At 41.6% G+C, this 22,158-nt stretch overlaps 3 protein-coding genes across 5 annotated transcripts; 2 read left to right on the top strand and 1 right to left on the bottom strand.

Annotated features, from left to right (window-relative positions):
• Positions 1 to 343: 343 nt before the first annotated feature.
• TM2D3 (TM2 domain containing 3) lies at positions 344 to 6,072 on the top strand. Of its 2 annotated transcripts, none has more exons than XM_051628332.1 (6): positions 344 to 438; positions 1,361 to 1,459; positions 2,296 to 2,453; positions 3,014 to 3,188; positions 3,751 to 3,826; positions 4,960 to 6,072. In XM_051628332.1, exons 1-6 carry the CDS (start codon positions 357 to 359, stop codon positions 5,123 to 5,125), a joined length of 756 nt encoding a protein of 251 aa, XP_051484292.1. In that variant the 5' UTR covers positions 344 to 356; the 3' UTR covers positions 5,126 to 6,072. The 2 variants fall into 2 exon arrangements, with proteins under 2 accessions (XP_051484292.1, XP_051484293.1); XM_051628333.1 differs by having other exon boundaries at positions 1,364 to 1,459.
• ADAL (adenosine deaminase like) lies at positions 6,072 to 15,309 on the top strand. The gene is made up of 10 exons (XM_051628331.1): positions 6,072 to 6,287; positions 7,806 to 7,936; positions 8,372 to 8,432; positions 9,048 to 9,135; positions 9,703 to 9,784; positions 10,564 to 10,690; positions 11,388 to 11,468; positions 12,457 to 12,595; positions 13,111 to 13,211; positions 14,470 to 15,309. The coding sequence occupies exons 1-10, from the start codon at positions 6,078 to 6,080 to the stop codon at positions 14,659 to 14,661; spliced, it is 1,212 nt and encodes a 403-aa protein (XP_051484291.1). The 5' UTR covers positions 6,072 to 6,077; the 3' UTR covers positions 14,662 to 15,309.
• Positions 15,310 to 16,730: 1,421 nt separating this feature from the next.
• LARP6 (La ribonucleoprotein 6, translational regulator) lies at positions 16,731 to 21,747 on the bottom strand. 2 transcript variants are annotated; one of them, XM_051629028.1, is made up of 4 exons: positions 21,525 to 21,747; positions 19,813 to 20,005; positions 17,624 to 18,704; positions 16,731 to 17,494 (listed from the first exon to the last, which is right to left on the bottom strand). In XM_051629028.1, the coding sequence occupies exons 1-3, from the start codon at positions 21,734 to 21,736 to the stop codon at positions 17,649 to 17,651; spliced, it is 1,461 nt and encodes a 486-aa protein (XP_051484988.1). In that variant the 5' UTR covers positions 21,737 to 21,747; the 3' UTR covers positions 16,731 to 17,494; positions 17,624 to 17,648. The 2 variants fall into 2 exon arrangements, with proteins under 2 accessions (XP_051484988.1, XP_051484987.1); XM_051629027.1 differs by having other exon boundaries at positions 16,731 to 18,704.
• Between the last annotated feature and the right edge of the window lie 411 nt (positions 21,748 to 22,158).

The following is a 22,158-nucleotide window of genomic DNA, read 5'->3' on the forward strand; positions in this document are numbered from 1 at the left end:
ACTACAAAGCTAGTGTTTTCCTTCTGCCTGACACTTGCAAAGGCCCGCACAGTAGGCCTGTTTTTTGTCTTGCATTAGTTTGGTTTATCTTGTTTTCACCACCTGATTATCCGCTGCTTTTAAGAGGGGGGGAAAAAAAGAAGGCACAACCGCTAGGAAAGCCTTCTGTACCACTTTACAGGATGAACTAGCGGGTGGTTTTTGTAGCATACCTGTGTCCCTGCTGTCGCCATGCACGTTTCCAGACGACCCGCAGCCTGAGGGGGACGAGCAGCCCGCGCAGGGGCCCGGCCTCCCGCGCTGCCGGGAGGCGATGCCCGCCCCGCCCCGCCCCGCCCCGGGCGGAGCCGGAGAAGATGGCGGCGGGGCTGCGCGGCCTGCGCGGGCTGTGCGCGGTCACACTGTTCCTCTCCCAGCTCTACGTCCTCTCCGGACGCGGTGAGCGCGGCCACCGCTGTGCTCGGGCTTCCCGAGGCCGAGACGGAGCGGGTTGGGTGGGAGAAGGGGGGTGCAGGGAGCTACCGGGGCGGGCGGGCCTGGCGCTCCGAGCCCCGAGCTCGGCGGGGGAGAGACTCTGTCGTGCCGCAGCGCCTCGCTGGTCGCGGGGGGCTGGTCTCCCCGGTGTCTTCAGCCGTGGCGCAGGGCTGGACTGAGCGCGACCCTGGCGGACCCGGTTTCGGAGGGACGGAGCTGGGGAGGTGACCGTTCCCTCGGCTGCTGCAGCCGCGTTGCTGTGTCCCTGAGCGGGGCGAGGGGGCAGAGCAGGTGCTGGGGCCTGCCCGCTGCTCGTTGTGCGCTGCGAACGACGGGCCGGGCCGGGCCGCGCTCACCCGCGGCGCCGGGGCTTGTCTGCTCCGCGGGGAGGGTGGTGTGGGGGCCGCGGGGGCGCTGGCTGGCTTCTCGGCGCCCTCTGGGCAGGCAGGTGGGCACATCGCGGTGTGCGCTTCCTCCCAGGCCCGGCCGCTCCTGCTGCGCGGCCTGCGGGGCTCCAGCGCAGCTGCGCGCCCCTCCGCGCCCCTCCGCGCGGCCCTGAGCCGCGGGATCCGCAGGGGACAAACACGAAGCGCCTTCACGGCCAGGCCCGTGGCTGCCAGCCCGGCTCCTGTTCCAGCTTTCTGTCAAAGCGGCTGCGTAAGGCTGAATGCCACTAAATAGAGCTTCTTGTCTAAGAGAAGCTCTCCGTATCAATTGTTCATTTTAATGCTTAATCTAAAAATCCTGCTATTTATCGAATAGGAAAAGGATTTTTTTTTTAAAGTTCTTTTTCACCTTTTCACTAGTAACTTCTGAAATCGGACCGTGACTGAAGATGAATTTTATTCTAGAAATAAAACTTTTTCCGTATCTTTTTTTCTTATAGCAGGGTCTTTGATGACCACAAAGCATTCACAGCCACAGTCTACATTTGCAAAAAGTCTGACTTCAACAAGTACAAATACTCCTTATTTTAAAGCAGCAGGTACAGTGTTATGTTGTTTCTTTTGACTTTCTTCTGTGGCCCTTTTTCCTTAGTGTCTTGAATTTAATAGAAAAGTTCTTGAATTATGTTTTTGAAACCTGCATATGCTTTCAGAGTTCTAAGACACTTAACACATCATTGATTACTCTTTGATGTCTTTAACAACTAGTTTGGGTTGTGTAGTTAAAAAATCAGCTTATATAAGGTCTTACAACTAGAAAACAACCACTTCAACTGCTGTGTTGTTCGTGTGTTTTATGCCCTATCAGGATGATGGAAATTCTTTTAAAACTTCAGCATTTTGCAAGAATTTGTTACTGTTCCCTCTTAAACACAAATACTGTTTTTGTAGCTTACTAGGGGGTGCCTCAGGATTGTCTGTAATGCTTGCTAGTAAATTAAGAGGTTTTTCTGAATGCAAATAAACAGCAATGGCTGAGCTAGTGGCTAACTTAATTAGACCTCAACTAAAAGTAGGTTACATGTGTCAGCCTACTTCTGTACCTAAACTGATTACTTCCACCAAGAAATGCTGGCTGAGGTGGTGCTAATCTGTGCTAAGCTCTGTTGTGGTGCTGTGCTATCCTCACAAAGCTTGGGTGAGACCCTTGCAGGGTGCCCTGCTGTGTTGTGTAGCTCACTTGCCTAACACAGGTTCCTGTGGCACAAATGTGTTATGCTGTTTGCTGGATAATAAGGAAAGCCCTTCATAGAGCCTCAGTGCATGGGGGATGTATACATATGTAAAAAAGAAAACGTGTATATATATACACTTCAGTCTGTATAGCTTTTAAAGTTATTTTTTTTTTATTTCATTCACATATTTCACATTTCAGAAAGTACAGAAATTCCATCTTACGTGACTAAATGTCCTAGCAACGGGCTTTGCAGTAGATTGCCACCAGACTGTATGACATGTAACACAAACTATTCCTGTATATATGGGAAGCCAGCCACTTTTGATTGCCAAGTCAAGCCACACGTTCATTGTGTTGTAAGTAACCTGTTGCTTTGAAACACAAATTTAAGTAATTAAGCTGTGGTATCTTGTAATAAAATACAAAAAAACGATTTCCAGGATCTTCCGTAGGCAGGTTTGCAGGTCTGTGACACATGGAATCTGATTCAGCTGGGGCCTTTGCTGTAGAGGCAGACCTTGTGTTTCTCTGTTTTGCCTTCCTTGTGTTGGATCGTTTTGTTACACAGCCATACAATTTGAGTTAAATCCATTTATTGACCAATCAAAATGGAACCATTTTGAGAGTGAGGGGGCTAAATATCTGTCAGGTAGAGATTGATCTTACAGGTGAGACTGATTAAGTCTTCCTTTTGGCAGTCGCCTTAGATTGGAGGAAGCTCTAATGTTAAACTGCACTTTAATTTTTTATCTTTTTTCTAATGTTGATTTTTTTTTATTGTACTTGATGACATAGAGGTAGCAAAGGGGGTTATAGTTACTTTTGCCCAAAATGTCTATCCATGAAATGTCATTTGGTGCTGTACACCGTGAATTTTTGGTATGACTAGTGAGGTGACAACACTGTCCTTTTACAGGATCAGAATAACCATGAGCAGGAGAACTTTACCATTAACATGACATGCCAGTTTTGCTGGCAGCTTCCAACAACTGATTATGTGTGTACTAACTCTACAAGCTGCATGACGGTTTCTTGTCCGCGACAACGATACAACGCCACGTGCACAGTCCGGGATCACATTCATTGCCTGGGTAAGTGGCCTGGAACAGTAAAGAAGCTTGGTTTCTAAAGGATTTAATTACATTTTTGTAATGGGTCAGTATAATTATTCTTTATGTCCATTGCAGTAACAGCCTGCACCTTGATTAATCTCTTGAATTTTTTTATAGCTACATTTTATTTTTTAAGCATAAGAGGGAGATACAACTGAAAACACTGGATTTTAATGCTGTTGTATACCTTCACTTGAGAGAAGACCTGTTTTATTTTTGTATTGATTCTATAAATTAAACTAATGTGGACATCACTAATAGAATCAATATCAAATGCCTCCATAGAATGTTTTACACAATTACTGCTGGTTTCACCCAACTAGTTTAACTTTCCCCCTATTTCTTGCATGATTTCTGGTGTGGGACAGATGGGTGCAACAGAGGACTGTGAACTATATATGAGCGTTTGTGTTCAGAGTGTTAGTTTCAATGAGTGTCAACCCTCTTAGTGTGTTTCTCTAACCAGAGTCTTATTTTCTTCCTTGTTATTTCCCTAGTATTACGTGGTCTTTGTTACACTAAGATGTTTTCTAATGTTTAGGTAATCGTGTCTTTCCTAAGATGCTCTATTGCAACTGGACTGGAGGTTATAAGTGGTCTACTGCCTTGGCACTAAGGTAAACAAGAACTGTTAAATAGTGTCAAGCTAGAATAGATAATATTGTTAGAAGCATATTAATTGTCTATAAAATCTTCACTTTGTGTGGTTTTTTGCTTGGTATTTTTTAATGGTGTACTGAGTAACCAATATTTCATGCAGTCTAGCTTAGAATTTGGAAGCATAGGATGCCCAAAGAGTTCATATGCAACGATACCAGCTGTGTTCAGTAAACAGAGTTCAAGAGAAAACATCTCCCCTATTTCAGCATGGAATGTACTGCCTCTGGAGTTAAAGCCAGTGATCCTTAGGCTTCACAAAGTGATGCATTTTCTGAGAGGAGGACACACTTGTATTTTGTGTGGTGTCAAATGAGATACAAATGCTCCAAAAGGTCTGCAGGTTTATGTTTTTTTTTAATCCTAGTTTTTAATATGCTTGAAACAATTAGGCCTGAAGATTGTAAAAACTACTTCTGGCATCTGAAATGAATTCAGTAGATGCCACTGAGCTGGGTATAGCTGGTATACATTGCTTATGGCTTCTTTCCCATAACAGCTAGACAGGCCTTAAGACAAAGTTTCTCGCATTTTAAATTATTAGGGAAGAGAGCAGTGTAGCAGTTGAAAAACTATTTAGGTTATTTTGGAATATGAAGTCATCAGAGCACTACAATAGCGATTGAAAGTAAATGAAGTTCTTTTGGTGATAAGACCTTTTAAACTAAATTTTAATAATTCAAAAGTGGTTAGTATGATAAATTAGGTAACGAGATGGTTCCTGAAGCCTAAGATACTACTGAGTGTAGTGTTTGAGTCTGTTCCTAAAGCTTGTTTCTTGGGTTTTTTTAACTTCTGCTAGCTTAGAAAAATTAACACAGTTATAAATTTGAGAGTTTTGGGGTTTTTTTTGTTTGTCATTAATGCAAAACTTTCAAGTCCATGTATAGTATTAACTCAGAAATAGTGCAATTTCATCAAAAGCTTTATAATTTAATAACCCAGTTAGCTGTTCTGAACGTAAAATGTATAGTTTATTCAGTGGCGTCGAGCAAAACTATCATCAACTTGTAGATATGTCAGAAGTGTGTATGGATACCCAAACTGACTTAATCTAAAATAATAATAATGAATCATGTGTTTATTCCTATAGCATCACTCTTGGTGGATTTGGTGCCGATCGCTTCTATTTGGGTCAGTGGCGGGAAGGTTTGGGAAAACTCTTCAGCTTTGGAGGACTTGGAATATGGACACTGATTGATGTGCTATTAATAGGTGTTGGCTATGTGGGGCCTGCAGATGGTTCCCTGTATATTTAAATGTGGGTGCAACATGTTTCAGAGAGGTGTAATTGCTTGGAAAGGGCTCTAAATTAAAAAAAGAGGGATGCGAGTTGTTACGGTAGAATGAAGAACAGCTGTTCTTTCTCTGTGCATACATTTTAATGTACAGTATCTGTACTTAGGTTGCCTTGAACTAAGGTAAAATAAAAGAGTGGATCACTGAGTAAGTTGAAATTAATTTTCTTCTGTGGACATGCTATTTTTCTATGAAAAAAAAAAAAGTTGAACAGCTAACCAAATTCTGCACTGTGCTTGAACTTGTATGCTGTCAGGCACCCAGAGAAATGCAATCTTACTTGAATATTGAGGTATTTACTTCATCTTTGTATGCTTGAATTTAAATTTAAAGCTAACTTCCCTAAATATGTCAGTAGTATACTTTTTTGTGTTTGTGGGAGGATGACTTACTTACCTGAGTTACACTGGCAGTATGTAGATCACCACAGTTTATGATGTGAATTACATTCAGCTCTGTGTTGGGATCTAGCAAGAGCTAACATTTGCTTAGTGGCTTGTTGACTTAAAATGTTGGTGTTTTTAGAATTAGATTGCAGTAACACTAAAAGCTAAATATTAAATAATTGAAGTAGATCTTGTTTGACCTGCCTATCGGTGAAAGGCACAACTCATATTCATGTGCTAGCAAGTCTTGCCAAGTTAATTTGAAAAAAGAGTTGGCAATATAATCGATGTGTTTATGCACTTCAGACTTCATAACAAGATCATGTAGCGAACTCCAGTGCCATTACAGAAGAAGAACTTAGTTTGGTTCGCTGACATTCCCGAAGCTGGCTGCCGCTGCTCGCCCAGCCCTGCGGCCGCGCCCTGCCCCTTCCTCGGGACTTGAACTGTCGCAGCACGGAGGGGCGGTAACTCTGAAAATCCTGTCACTTGAATAAACTTGAAGCTTTTATGGAATTCAATACTGATGGTGGTTTTTGTGACCAGGCCTTTGCTCCTGGTGGCGGGAAAGAGGGAGCGAGGAGCGCTGGGGCAGCGGCGGGAGCGAGCCCGGCCGGGGGCGAGAAGGAGCAGGCGCGGGCCCCACGGCTCGGGGCGGGCCCGGGGCGGCGCTTGGGCCGCGGGCGTCATGGCGGCGGAGCGGGAGCGGGGCTTCTACCGGCAGCTGCCCAAAGTGGTGAGCGCTGGGGCTTGGCGGGGCTGGGGCTTGGCGGGGCCGGGGCCGGGGCCGGCCCTGCGGTGCGGGTCGGGGGGCGAAGGGGCGGGCGGGGCGCGGGCGGGCGGGCAGCCGCCGTGTTCCCGGAGCTCCTTTTAAACGTCCACTTCTTACGAGGTCCTTCATCCCACAGAAGAGTGCGGCGGGTGTTTGCCTGTCTAGCTTGTTTGCAGTGCTTAGTGTCTGATCTTCCAGGTGAATCACTTGAGCGTGATCTTTATTTTCTTTTTTTTTTTTGTCGTGTTTTTCCCCGAGGCTAGACCAAGGAGCCTGCCTCTGATAACACTTTTGTTTTTCCCACGTCCCCAAGGGTGTGCCATACTTGCAGTGTATCTGCGCTGTCGTTAGGTACGGGTCGCTGTGTTGTTATCAGTGTCGCCGTTCTGGACTTGTCCAGCAGCGAGCGGCACGTCCTGCAGTGAGGAGCTGGTGCAGGGAAGACACTGGGGCACAATCACAACCACATCACACCATCCTTGTATGCTCATGTTGCTTTTCAGTAAGATGTTTTTCAAGGTCTGTGTTTATTGCGATTCTGCGAGGTATTTCTCTTGTTAGACTGTGAAATAATGTATGAGGATGCAGCTAGCTGGGTTTCCAGAAGGGGTAAGCAGCCGGAGCTGCTGGTGGCCAGCTGGAGTTGTGCACCTTCACGCTTTGAGATAATCTGGCCCTTTTTCCTCTGGGAGTTTACTACTTTAAAATAGGAAATCTGAAATACAGTGCTTCACAAAGGTAAAATAATTAGATCTTGAAGGAGTTACAGTTTCAACAAGTTTTCCAATCAAAAGCTTGAAGAAATATTTATCTGGTTTTTCATTTCCCAGTGAGAAAGGATGTGTTCCGGGGGGTAGGTAACAAAGCAGATGCTTTGCAGATGTATTTTGAGTGAGTTGGGAAGACTGGGAAGCTATTCTCTATGTCAGGAGCCAAGAGATCTTAAGAAGGAGCAAAACTGAAGAATGGAGCTGAGGATGGTACGTTTGAACTTCAAAGGCAGGTTATTGAGAAAGGCAGAAGGCAGTCTCAGACACAGGAGGGCAGTTACTCCAGTGGCTGTTAATGTTGCTGGATCTCTCATGTGAGTTAAAACTTCAAAATATGAAAAAAGAAAGGTGACTGGATATACAGATGTTGCTATTTTTTAACAATGTGCACATACATTTAACTTGCATCAGATGGGGAAAGAGTTCTTGAATCCCTGTTACACTTTTCTTAACCCTGAGGCAGCTGTTGGCTTCCTCTTCCCTGTGCCCCCCCCCCCCATCCATTGCACCACTCCAGCAATAAACTGGAGAGCCCTTTTTGCTGGGCCAGCTTTCCCCCCACTGAGCTCGGTGCTAACAGCTGCCCCCAGGGGAGGAGGAGCAAATGGGACAGGTTTATTGCCAGGCTCATAGAATAGTAATACCAACGAGATGTAGAAGCCATCCTTTTCCCCAGACACAAATCCATAGGCTTTTACTTTTGTTTCTCTAGGAACTTCATGCTCATTTGAATGGCTCTATCAGTTCTGCCACTATGAAGAAGCTGATGGCCCAGAAGCCATACCTTCAGATCCAGAATGGGATGACTATGATTGACAAAGGAAAGAAAAGAACCTTAGATGAGTGAGTATACACGTGTGTGTGAGGAACATTTGCTGAGTGTCTTTTAATGAAGTTTAAAACAGAGAAATGTGTGGCCTTACACAGTGACTACAGAAAATACATTTTCAGATTTCAGTCGCAGTACAGTCTGTTAGATTTTTGTGCTACCTATATTTATAAATTTGACTTGCATAGTTTCATTTTTTTTGGACGCTTTCATGTTTTCCTTTGTTCTTCAAAAAGCTTTGCAGTAATAGGAATAATAATTTCTGTTGCAAATGCGGTGTTAGCATCTAAGGTCAGAAATTTCCATCCAGATGGTCTATGTATTTTAAGATACAAGCTGGTTAATCGAGCATAGTGAGTACATGTTTTCAAAGAGTAGATTTTTCTTTTTAATAGTAATTTTGCTGTTCAACATTTGTCCAATTAATTTTTTTTTACTTTTTGGTTTAGATGTTTTCAGATGTTTCAGATTATCTATCAGATTACCACTAGTACTGAAGATATTTTACTGGTAAGTTAATTAAAAGTTCACTTACAACAAGCAAGCAATACACACAGTCAGAATTAATTAACAGCATTGAATTCTATGTAACAATACCAACAATGACCTCTTCAACTGGAGAACTATTATTGTAAAACACATTAATTGGGTTCATTACGTACAAAAACTACAGAACTGGAATTCCATTTTGTTCACCTCAAACTCAAGGAGAACTCTTGTGTGATCAAAAAAGGAGCAGAAAATGGTGCGGTGTCTTCTTTCCTCCTGTAAAGGGGCTTTTAGGCAGGCTGTTATGCTTGCAGAAAGGTACAGTAGCTGTGAAAGGGATAGTGACTGCACCATTTAAGGGATATTCTTGGCCAGAAAAGAGAATTCTCATTTGACCTAACTCTGTTTAGTATCACCAAGGGAACTGGAAGTACCTTCTGTGGGGCAGTATTTCCAGAGATGGAGAGAGCTAAAAACACAGCTAAAAATTTCACAAGTGTTTCATGCCGAAAGATACCTGGGTCTTTAGTTATAAATATATACTTATATGTATCTACATATAAGTATATATATATAAAAATATAACCAATTATAAGCATTGCTTTCATGATGTCAAATATATTGTTTCTTAATCAGATAACTAAAGATGTTATTAAAGAATTTGCTGATGATGGTGTCAAGTATCTGGAATTGAGGAGCACTCCTAGAGAAGAAAAGTCCACAGGTACAGTCTGTTCTAATTTTTAATTTTAAGTCCGATGTGCTGTAAAACTTAGGTAAGGCTATGTTAATAACATCAAGTCAAATTCAGTTGAGTCAATAAAAACAGACTTTTAATATAAAAGCAAAGATTTAACCATGTAAAAGCATGTCACTTTACTACTAGACTTTTTGAGAACAAAAATGTGTTGGTTACTACCCAACAATTTGGGTTATTTACTTCAGTGTGACATGAGTCTACTAACATTTTTAATAGCTGATACCTTTTCTTTTTGTTAATTAATTTTTTATTTTCTTTTAGGTGTGGTTTAATAGAAACACTTAAGAGAATTCCTGTTGCTACTCTCTGGTTCACATTAAGTTATTTGGTTTCAGATGCTTAGGAGGAGGCTTAATTCAAATGTCTACCTCCAAGTAAAGCTGTATTTGTACACAGAATTGAAAATCTGTAGATTAGAATACCATGGACTAAAAATCAAAGGTTCAAAATGAAACTTATAAGGCTAGAGAGGTGGGTCTGCAACATAATTTAATTAAAATGTTTATTCCAAATGTGTACATGTATTCGTAGGTATGACCAAAAGGGCGTATGTTGAAACTGTACTTGAGGGTATAAAGCAGTGTAAAGAAGAAGGCTTGGATATAGATGTAAGGTAAATAAAGCACATCAAGTACCTCTGTTTCAAGTTTGTGTGTAGTCTGATGCTTTGTCATGGTTTGCAGAGATGTTTTCCAACCGTAAGTGTAGGAAAGAAAATTGTGCTTAAACTAGATTACATGGAATGGAAACGGGTAATTCATATGAAACCTGAATTTTATCTTCCTTTTTACAGATAGAGAATGAAACTGGGTAAAGTTTTTCAGCTGTAAGGCTGTATACTCTCTGCAGCATTTTTGGGAAAAGCAGTAGTTTTGATGGAAATTGCATTAAGACTCCTTTTCCACAGCCTAGATTCACTGCTAAGGTTCTGCTTGATTAGCTGTACAAGCAACCTTCTGTAAAGGAGAGGGAGTCCTAACCAGCAGAAAGGTTTCAGAAGGTGTCAGTGATTGCTTGAAGGCAGTCTGCTTGCCTGTCTTTTATACTCTTAGGAGCAACCCCTGTTAGATGTATTTGTGGAAGCAGAAGAATTCTCGTTCTTCACATGTGCCCCTTAGAGAGGTTGCTCAAATGATAGTGCAGGCAGCAAATGAGCAGGATCCTGTTCCCTGCCCTACCTCTCACCATGCCCACTGCATCACTCAGTCTTACGTTTATCTCATTTATGACCCTCTGCACTTGGTACCTTCATCCCTTCAACAGTTTCCTAGACAAATACTCTTTATACTCAGCTGTGAAGGGTGTGAAGTGCCTTTTTTGTTGGCATCAGATTATTTAGTCTTCTGATACTACAGGTTGTATTCAATGTTAATAGGTGCATTTCTATCCCAGATTATTAATAGCAATAAACAGAAGAGGTGGCCCAGCTGTTGCTAAGCAGACTGTGAAACTTGCTGAAGAGTTCCTTCTTTCCACTGATGGGGTTGTAGTAGGAATTGACCTGAGTGGTGATCCCACTGTAAGTTTTTGTTTTATTTTGTTGTTGAAAGCAAGTATATAATGATGTGTAACAGGAAGCAGTTGTAATCATACTCTGTTCTTACAAGTTTTTGTCTGATATTTTTTGCTAATTTGAATGGATGGGTCGTAATCTTGATACCAGGTTAGTCCCTGTTGCTGTAAAGGACAGATACTCTAATGAAGAATCAATAGATTAATAAATGACACTGAAGAATGAGGCACTGACAAGTAGTGCTTATCTGGGAAGTGTCTGTTACTAAATTGTCCCAGTCAGATTGACTGGGTTGAGGCAAGTTAAATAATACTGCAAGTTGACACTAGTTTAAATATTGCTTAGATGCAGCATTGTTATTGTGTATTAAGAAAGCAAAAACATTTGAGGATGGATGTCAAGTTGAAATGAAGTGGCTCTGGGTGATAGCTGTAGAAAGGATGTCAAAATGAAGACAATTGTCTTATAAGTGTTGGACATCATCTAAACTACTGACATTTGACCAGTTTGTCTAAATTGTGCCCATATAGCAGAACATTATGTGACTTGGTACATTCAAAACTGAAGTAATGAAGAAAGAAAAAGAATTCAATTTAACTGTATTTGAATGAAGTGTTTTGATGTTGCTAGACTTCTTAATTATGGTAAGAGAAAGAGTTCTGTAAAACAAGCTTTAGAATGCTGTTGTATTTCTTTCTTCAAGGCAGGACAAGGTCAAGATTTTTTGGAACCACTCTCAGAGGCAAAAAAAGCAGGTCTAAAGCTGGCATTGCATCTATCAGAGGTGAAAGTTTTCTTTATTTTGTTCTTTCTCTGTAATTACGATTTTTATAAAAACCTTGATGAAACTAAACTAAACTTCTGTATGTTTTGAACTTCTCAGGCCAAAGTAGGGGTATTTCAGGGGGCATTTTGACAACAGAGAAATAAACAAGGAGAAATTTTCAACAATTTTTCTCAATCAGAACTGTCAAATCCTTTCTTACTGTACTATATCTATTTGGGGGATAGGTGTGAAATTGAAAATTAGTAATATTCCAACAGATCCACTGTTTTTTTCCAGGTATTTTATCAGAAGCCATGTATAGTAAAATCCACATTTTCACGAGTAGTTCTGTTAGCTCTGCTTGTATCAGTAGGAAGAGCTAGGCTTCTTCATACAAACTGTTGAAGTGGTGGCTAAAGTTTACTCTGGTGGGTCTGATAAATACCGAAAATAATTTTTTACTTCAGGAAGTGAAGTATGATACATGATGTCACAGGCCTATTCCTACTTGTTTCTGGTTGTTTTTTTTTTTACAGAGGCTTTTTTGCATGCTTCTCTGAAAATTTATTTCTTAACGTCTAAATGGTCTTTTTGTTTAGTTTCATCTTTTAATTTGTTTGGCTGGTTTTGGCCTCCTGCAGTTTAAGTTCTTCTTGGACCATTTTTTTAATCTCTGTGTAAAACAGGTGTTAAAGGTGGCCTTGATGGGGTAGTTTTGATACTGAAGAATACAAAGGTGATTTGAGGCCTCCAGCTGAAAGTACTTCAGAACTGCAAATAGTGATTGTCTCATTGTACACACCAGTGTAGGATTATGGCTGCTTTGGTTGAGAGTCACTTTCATGCACTACTTACTTCTTTACAGGGTAGTAATGCAGATAATTTAGTCTCAGTAACATTTTCTTTTGGATAAGATATGCTGTGAAAATAGAACTTGAAATTATTGTAATTATTTAATGTGCTGATTTATGTTGCCTTGACAGAATGTAAAATATATCCTCTCTAGATTCCAAATCAGGAGGAGGAGACCAGAGTTCTCCTGGGCCTGCCCCCTGACAGAATTGGACATGGAACATTTCTCAACTCTGCAACAACAGGTTCAGAAGAGCTGGTGCCACTTGTTCGACAGAATCGTATACCTATTGGTATGGAAAAAAAGCTAAGAAAATTACTTGGTGATCTCCGGGTTTCAGAATGTCCTAAATACTGCTGATGCTAGTAACTCTGCTTTGTCTTTGACTGGGGGTGACTGAGAGAAACGTGGCAGTGTATGTGACAGAATTCTCTGCAAAGGTGCACTGCTGAGGTTTTTGTGTTATTGATGTATTTGTGGCAGCAGAAGGAAATTGATGTCTCAGGTTAACAAAGCTAAATGATAACTTTCAGTTGCTGTGCAAGGTTGTGTGGTGATTCTGCTTTCTCTGTATCTGCTTTCCAATCTCCCTAAATTTTATACCGACCCAGTAGTTAAGAACAAATTGATGAGCAAACTTGCCTCAGAAGATACTACCAAATATTTGAAGCACAGAAAATCAAAGCAACAACAATAGATGATTCTGATTTTCATTAGACATTATCTTTGACAGAGAAGTCAATGTGTCAAAAAATGTGTTTTTCTTTGTTATATATTTTTGCTTCTTCTTTTTTTTTCCCCCGGTAGAACTTTGCATGACATCAAATATCAAAACCCAGACAGTGCCTTCCTGTGACAAACACCATTTTGGATACTGGTACAACATGGGCCACCCTGCAGTCCTTTGTGTAAGTTGTTTGTTTTGTTTTGTTTTCAATTTTAACCATGTATTTGGGCAACGAGCCAAACTAGTGTGAAATTGGAAAAGTGTATCCCTTTTATGGATCAGAGCTGACTTAAAATTTCTGACCTTGCAGCAAATCATCTGCTTATAATAAATCATAATGTTCTATTTCAGAATGCTTGTAATACAAATGGGAATTTTTAGTATTCCTCTTGGTTTTATTGTAAAGCAATACTTCTGTATAGATAAGATGATCAGCTATACATGCAATGAACTTGAACGGCTTACATACTGACAGATTTCTCTTAAACAAATTGGTTCAGTGCTTGCTTGTAAGCTTCTGCTTACCTGGGTATTGATTGTGTTGGATCAGAGTTCTTGAGTTATATCATCCTGTGGGTTTAACCCGTATAGTTTGTACCATTGTCCAAGTATTTGTATCTTAGAGCATTGTGCTTATTATTGAAATAAGCCTCGGTCTTTAATTGTATTATTTATTACTGAGTTTTGAAGTCTGTTGTGTTAGGTGAGAAATAGTTCATAACTAGGTATTATTTCTGAGATTTTTCAATTGTGAAAAGTCTTGATAACCAGTGAAGTCATGTAAGAAAGCAGATGACCCATAAAGGCCTATAAAAACAAGAGTAGTAAAAAGAGAATGTAGTACAGCGTCTTAAGTTTAGCAGGATATAGTTAGCATATAGTCTCCCCCTTCTCTGTAGGGACACAAGGACTTTGAGTTGCTGATGGGTATCTCATTAACCTTTAAATAATCCTAACTTGCTGCTTTTAGACTAATAACTTTTTGGTGGCTTTTGAGCACAAGCTTTTGATGCTAGCCTGGGACTTCAGTGACAATCAAGAAATGGTTCTAGCTGATACTACGTGCAGAGGGTGAGATGGTTTCTTCCCTGAAGATGTGAAAGGGAAAAGAGGAATAAGGAGACCTGCACATATGGACATAGCTTGCATATATGCATCATTTGATAATCAGCTTTCTCGCAACTTCAATAGGAAATTATATTTTCTTGATAAGCTGTACCATCACTTTAAGAAGTTTTCCTACATGTTTGAATAACTTACTATTTTTCAATGAAAATAGGGCAAATAAAGTATGAAATACTGACCAACAGATTAAAGAACCTTGGAATAAAATGTGGAATAGCAAGATAAGTCTGTTTTGTAATGCATAGAAAAATTTCTTTTTTATGTAGAGAAACTAACTTTAACTTTTTATTGTCTTTTCTTTCAATTTATTCCAGACTGATGATAAAGGAGTCTTTGCAACAGATCTATCACAAGAATATGAGCTGGTGGCAAGAACATTTAACCTGACTCGATCACAGATGTGGGATCTTTCCTATGAATCAATCAACTATATCTTTGCTTCAAGTGTAGTCAAATCAAAGCTAAGGGAACAGTGGTGTAAGCTGAAGCCAACTCTGTTTGCTTAACAGCTTGGGTGCATTAGCTTAGTAAGGCTTTTTTTACTGAAGTCCCTGGCTTTTTTCAGAATTTTGGTGTGTTAGACCAGCCCATAAACTGTGCCTATGAAAAATGAAGACAACAGATATGCATTCTTTGTTAGCTGGGACAGGAGTAAATGTGGTTCTATAGTTGGGCAGGGCTCTCAACCAGTGACTAAACTGCCACATGTGTTGTCATGTAGTTTCTCTCCAGTGGGTAAGACACTTTTAAAAAGTAGTTGAAATATGTCATCATACTTCAAACATTTGAGAGTCAGAAAAAAATAAAGGCAGAGCTGTTAGGATTTAAAATGTCTTGACTGGCAACATTATGCCAAGCAGTTTATATGTATGCTGTGTGTATATTTCTGGTTTTGTATTATTTTTAAACAGAAGTTTTGAGCAATTGGTTGAATATGTGGACAGGAACAAACTCAGGGAGAATTAAATATTTGTCCCAAATGAATTAAATATTGCATTTTTTATTGGCATATATGTATGACTGAAGCCTGTTGTGGATTGTGTAGGATATGTGGTATTTTATGCCTAGAATGTATTTACATTGATGAATTAAACAAGCAAGCATTTTGGGCTGTACAAGGAATACTGAATATAAATGCAAAGATACAAAAGCTGTTTGTGACTTTGGTTTGGTCTTTTTTAATATCAGCATAAAGTAGTTGTTCAGACTCCAAAGTGGCAATATGAAACGAAAGGCAAAAAAAAAAAAATACGAGGGAGAAAAGCAAAGTTGTTTGATCTGTGAGGTTACCTGAGGTTTTCACAGAATATTTTCCCAGAAGGAAACTTTCCTTTTGGGGACAAGGGAAAATTATGTGAAGCCAAACTGTGATTTTTATATATTCTTACCTAAATGCAGATGACCTCATACTGACCTTTAATTTATAAGCAGTACTTTAAATTACTTGCCAAAGTTTCACTGATTTCATTTTATTTTGTTGTTTGATCAAGTTGCATTATTACTTGTGTTTTGATCATGTTTCTCTGAATTTTCTTTCTACAAAAATAATTACTATGGCAAGTGTTTTCTTCTTTTCTTACTGAAAGGCTCTTTAAAAGACAGGTTGAGCAGCTCTCTCAGATGTTTTGGTTACATTTATCTTGGTCTCAGGGTAAGTTTGCCTATGCTGAAATGGCAATATATTGTAAAGCGAGTATTTTTATAGGTTACAGCCTTCTAATAACTCTTCAATAACTTAACACTTGGTTTATTAGCAAAGAGAATGTCAACTTACTGTTTATTTACGAAGAGGTCATCCTCAGCGTTCATTTTATCTCTGAAGTGAAAAACTTTCTAAAGCAAAATAAGAGTCATATTCACTGTCTGAGGTTTTTAGTTTCAGACTTCTGGTGTTACACAGAAAGTTTGATTTTTAAGGTTTACATGTTAAATGTGATGAGTAGATGTGTTCAGTCAGAGAGCACAGCCCTTGTAAATGCTGCTCTTTTGAACTTCCTTTTTTACTGCATGCAAGCATACACTATCTTGGAGATTTTTAATATTATGGGCTATTATATATAATTTATCAAGATTTCCATTTAATTGACTTCTGTGTGTCTTCAAAAATGGAAGTTGGAAAGCAAGGGGAGATGTTTTGGGATGAAGAATCATAATCTGGGTAGAACTTTGTCACACACAGTTCTCAAGCTGTACATTAGAGGCTTAAACCTTATCTTCTTACTGTTGCTGGGCTATTCTTTTAGGACTGTAACTTTTACATTTAAAACTGCAGAGGTTCCTTCTTTGGCTTCAGGTAAGTGCTTCTTGCTGAGCCTGCTTCTTAAATTCAGAGTTAACAGTGAGATAACCACTGTTTAGTTTACAATGTATAAAAACTCCTATGACATACAGTCAGTGAAGCATCACCACTTAAGTAACCATCAGTTATGGGGCAGAGGACCTTTATTCCCCCGCACCAAATGCAATGGAAATTCCAAGTAACCATATGTAGAATTTTGTATCATGTAAGATAAGGCTTATTTATCTATTCAGGTGCAGCTCAACTTATTTTTTAGGTAAACAAAATAGATCTAGACCAAGTTAGTAATTTCATTTATTTCCATCTCATAATGTGAGATAACCCTTCCAGAACAATCTTCAATGTTCAGAGTCTTCATTCACATCACACAAAAATACACACTTTGGTCCAACTAAACATTATCATCTTTGGAGATGTATGCAAGCAGCAACTGCTCCCTGTAGCATAAGTTTCTCAGTTCCTTTTGAGACAGTCTTTAAAACCTTAATTCCTTATGATTAGACTGGTAATGCACCAACAGCTTCTAATACAACCACTCTAAGTATTTACACACTGCTGCTTTGCAAATAATGTAGTTACATGAAGGATTTATGTCTGTTTCAAACTAATACATTTTAAAACAATAATGCAGATGAGGGCATTGCATTAGGTAAGTCCATAAGATGATTAAGAGACACGAACAGCTCTCATGAGAGGGCTAGAGAGCTGGGGCTGGTTAGACTGGAGAAGAGAAGGCTCAGGGCAGATCTCATCAGTGTTTTTTTTTAAATATCTGATGGGAAAGAGTGAAGAAGATGGAGCTAGGCTATTCTCAGAAATCCACAGTAATAGGAAAAGGGGCACAAAACAAAGAAAATGCCACCTGAATGTAAGGAAACACTTTTTCCTGTGTGGATGGCTGAACACAATGCCCAGAGAGATTGGGGAGTCTCTCCTTGCAGATACTGAAACCCCTCAGTGACCTGCTGCAGTGGACCCTGCAAAGGAGGTGGACTGGCCAATCTCCAGAGATGCTTCCCAACCTCAACCATCCTCTGGTTCTGTGAAGCGAATAAACAAATAATAAAGTCTCTATATGAATACAAAATATTTTAAAATTAAATAATGACCTAGCTTAGTCACTCAAGTGACAGTTTTTCACCAGGATTGAACAAAAGCAGTTGACTGACCTGTGACATTTTTTAAAAGAATGATTTATTCATTCTTTGTAGCCTTCCTTTGTTCACATCCACTGTGGAAGCCCCTAGTGCCATCAGGACCCTTGGGCAGCCTCAGCACCCCCACGGGCAGACCATCTGCATTTTGTATTTTCCGAGCTAACATGGGGCTACTGACAGGGCTCTTCTCCTGTCTTACAGGTTGAGCTTTCCTTCTCTGTACCCAGGGGCTACCAGAAGGAGTGATACTGCTATCTGAGGAATAATCTGTACATTTTCTTGGAATTTCAGGACTAGTGCTTGGATTAAGCTTTCTGTCTTCAGCCAGAGGAGACTTTTTTGTTGTTTTTCTTAGCGAGGATGGACTGTTCCAAGGACTTGATCTGGGTGACACATGAGGACTCAAATGGTTGGTTGGATGAATGACGGGGCTCAAATTACTTGTGGTGTTCCTGCGTCCTGACAATGGAGATGTAGGGTTACTCTCTGGGTCAGAAGAGCTGTTTGCTGAAGACTCATCACCGACAAACTGAAGTTCCTCAACCCTTTTGTTAAGGGATCTAGCCTTCCTAAGACTCTTGCCAGTATCTTCATCATGGTTCTTGTCTTTGGGAACTTTTTTCTTTGGAGGTTTCATGCCTATTAGGACAACTTTAATGCCAGTCTCTTTCTTTTCAGCACACATGAAGTCATGAGCACGTACGGCAGCATCTACTTCTTCAAACTCTATAATTGCACATTCCTGAGTTCCCAGCTGGGGGTACCGATTGCTGACCCTCCTGATGTCAGGTGGTAGGTCCCTACCAGGCTTAAGAATACGAACTGATGAAATGACACCAAAAGTTACAAAGGTTCTGAGGAGATGCTCCATTATCCTTTCTTGCATGCATCCATTCTCTTGTTGTTTGCTGAGAGCCTGCAGTTCCATGTGGATATCATACACCAGTAACATCCTGGTAGGGAGGTTTTCACTTGAAAACACTGGAACTGGAGTAATTCTTCTAACCTTCCTGTTATCATCATTGAGCTCAAGAGTGTCTGAGTACTTCAGTGCATAGGCTGTGGTTCTCCAGTCACGGGTGAGGTGTTTCACCTTAAAGACAAACACAGGTTAAGCATCACAACTGGTAAAAACCATTCAAACTAATTACAGAAAGTGTAAGGCAGATGCAGGATCCAGTCTACAAACAAAAACTGATTTTAAAGTTTCATGTAGCAGACCTGAGTGAAAAAGTTAACAGTTTTTCTGCTATAATGGGCATTGGTGAGCACCTGTAAAGCTCATGTCCTGCTCAATCTACTGAAAATAGGACATGACACTAAATCTCTAACCGAAAACCATTACTTCAGCTTAAAGCCTGCTCAAGTGATATTCAGTCATTCCATATCTAGGTCTGAACAATGATGAAAATGCATGTTCTGTGGGTTTTGTTAAATATGCCAAACAAGTGGTTCTGCCAAGTTTAGGCTGTAATTTAATTGACACGATTTTTCCCCCTTCAAAAATCTCAGTTTAGAATTCCAGACTTTCCCATTTCCAAGGATTGCTTTTAAGAGTTTATTTGTCAATGGTATAATCTGAAGTGGTCTGAAGAAACTGGGAATGCCTTAACTTCTACATTGAATAGCTTTGCAAAGCAGACAGAATCTTGACAAAGTGTTTCTAATGTAATTTTACAAATCTGTAATGTACACATTTACATAGGAGTTTCTAATGTAAAGCAAAACAACAAAACCCACCTCACCTTTAAGTGACTTCAGTTACCAGATACTTCATACTACTCTTAATTTTTGGATCTCCATACATTTGCAAAGGTCAAATTCACTTCTCAGAGACAAGAAAGTAACTTTACCAGGATTACTTATCCATTACTCATGAGTAGCTGATCTAGAAATATATTTTACTCTGCATCCCATTTATTATGCCCTACTTTCACAGAGAACGATAATTTAAAAGCCCAGTTGCTTAAAAGCCCATTATTTCTCTAGCCAATCATCAACAAGCTCATCAATTTAAGTACTGGATGAGAACTAACTAAACATCACATCAAACCTCAAATCAACTGCTGAGAGAGGCAGATAAAGAAGATGACTGTAAAACTGCCTCTATCCAATAAGTTATGCTCATCTCATCTCTCCTAATGTTTTTAGATTCATCAGGCTTACAGAAGGCACTTAGAAGTCTTTAAAAGTTAGCTTACCTTCTTAAAAGAAGTGAGGAGTTTAACACTGACATAGCCCATCTTATTTCTTCTCACATGCTTTAGAAGGAAGGCATCTTTCTCAAGGTTCTCATCTGAGAAGTAATATTCAATCTGTGCTATTAACTTCTGGATCAGGTCATTTTCTGGTGGTTTCCAGTTCTGGTCAGAGTCGTCATCATTTTCTCCACCACTGTAAAGGAGTTAAATCATTTTATTAACATCTTTATCTTATATTAGTGGATTAAATAGACTTTCAAAATGAAAAGGCATAACTGAAATGCTGATCCCAACTTAATTTATACATAGGCACTGAACAGGTATTGCCCTATCCATCTGAGGCAGGAGGGCAGCTCAGAGGTTGAAGCTTTCCAATCAGCAGAAGAAGTCAAGTTCCTGAGCTCATTCCAAAAGCTGATCTCAGTGCAGAACAAGAGATGTATACACTAGCATCTTGAAAATACACTGCCAACTCAAATCCTTCACCAAAACATGACATGCAGGTGCACAGGCACTTGGTGCTGTAAAACTTTCTCCAGTGACTGCTTTATTTTTCTGTATGAAGCTATAAAATACGGGCTTGATATTTATGTGCTTTGTGAGTAGTGTCACATACCAGTGAATGACTATTCCAACTTGATGCAATAGTGATTTCTCAAGCCTCATCACTGCATGAGAGCAGCAGCCAGTATCCAGGGAGTAAGAAAGAGTGACAGGACTATAGCACCTTTCCCAGGTCACTGCCAGAGTGACAGAGTAACTTAAATACCAGTTCACCAAGGGGCTTAAACCATAGTTACATTTCAGATTAAGGACTTTGGTGCAGTAGCAGCTCATGTAGAATCACAGAACTATTCAGGTTGGAAAAGACCCTTGGGGTCACCGAGTCCAACCATCATTCCTACTCTACAAAGTTCTCCCCTAAACCATATCCGCCAACACCACATCCAAATGACTCTTTACCTGTACCTCAGGAGAAGCTGAATATGCACAGGTTTGTTAAGAGGTAGGCATCAAAGCAACTATAGATGTCAGTAATAATTCCTGCAACTTACCATTAGATACAGATAACACTATTGACATTATCAAACACTAGATTATAGAGTAGATTATAACGTGGTAATATTTCTGCATTTAAACTGCTCTTGAGTTCATGTCTGGTCAAATTATTTCCAAAGCCATAGAACATGTCTGCTTGTCTGTGTTCTTAACTGTGCTGAAGAAAATCTCTGCGGTTCTATGCAATAAAAGCCAAACGGGAAAAAAAACCCCAAACCAACACCCCCCAAAAAACAAAACCCCGAACAAAACAAGCCCTCACAAAAAGAACCCAGAACAACAACCCAAAGCCCCCTCTGTAGAAGGCAGTGCCGTGGAGCTGCCGCAGGCACCGCAGCCCGCGGTTTCTCCGTGGGAAGCCACGTCCCGCTACGCACCCGCGGCGGAGGCCGCCTGGCTCCAGCCCTGCCCCCGGCGGGACGCGCAGCCCCGCGGAGTCGCCGCGGCCGCGGGCAGCTCCTCGCCCCGTGTCCCCGCTGGAGGGATTCCCGCCTCTCCCCCCTCCCCGCCGCCGTTGCATCAGCCGCGGCCGCACCGTTACGTGGGCGTTCGCGGCGGCCCCGCTGCTCGGCCCGCACAGCCAGGCCCGCGGGGAACGGCGGGGGCCGGGGCTCCTTCCCCCTCTGTTCCCCAGCGCAGCCCGGGCGCCTCACCTGGAGCGCCCGCACCGCCCCGAGTCCTCCTCGCTGCAGCTGCCGCCGCCCCGCGCCGCCGGGCTCGCAGCCTCGCCGCCTTCCTCCTCCTCCTCCGCCGCGGCCGCCTGGACGGCCACTCGGATCTGCACGGGGCAGCTCCCCGCCGCCAGCTGCGGGCCGGGCTCCCCTGCCTCGGGGCTCCCCCGGGCTCCCGGCCGCCGCTGGGCCATAGCGCTGGGCAGAGCGCGGAGCCGCCGGCGGGCTCGGCAGCGCTGCCCGGGCTCCGCAGCCGCCGCCCCCTGCGGCCCCGCTCCCCCCGCCTCCGCTGCCCCGGGCGGGCCCCGCACGGCTGCGGGTGGGTCTGTCCCTCCTCCAGCGGTGCTGCCCCCGGGGCGGGGGCCCGGCGGGACGGCTGCAGGCCCCGGGAGGGCCGGGCGGTTCCAGTGTCTCTCTTGGGTTGACGGTTGAACGGGGACTGCGTTTATTTCAACAGAAAACAACTGCCTTCTCACCGAAGAGCAACGCCCCGACTTCTCATCTCCTGGAGCAGCCTCGGGGCTGCGCTGCCGTGTCCGAACACGGCGTTGCGTTTGCAGAAATTCAGACAGTTCACGCTGGGGTAAGTGTGGTTTTACATGCCGAGGTCGAGATT

This window comes from Apus apus, chromosome 10 (assembly GCF_020740795.1).
Source record: "Apus apus isolate bApuApu2 chromosome 10, bApuApu2.pri.cur, whole genome shotgun sequence".
NCBI lineage: Eukaryota > Metazoa > Chordata > Aves > Apodiformes > Apodidae > Apus > Apus apus.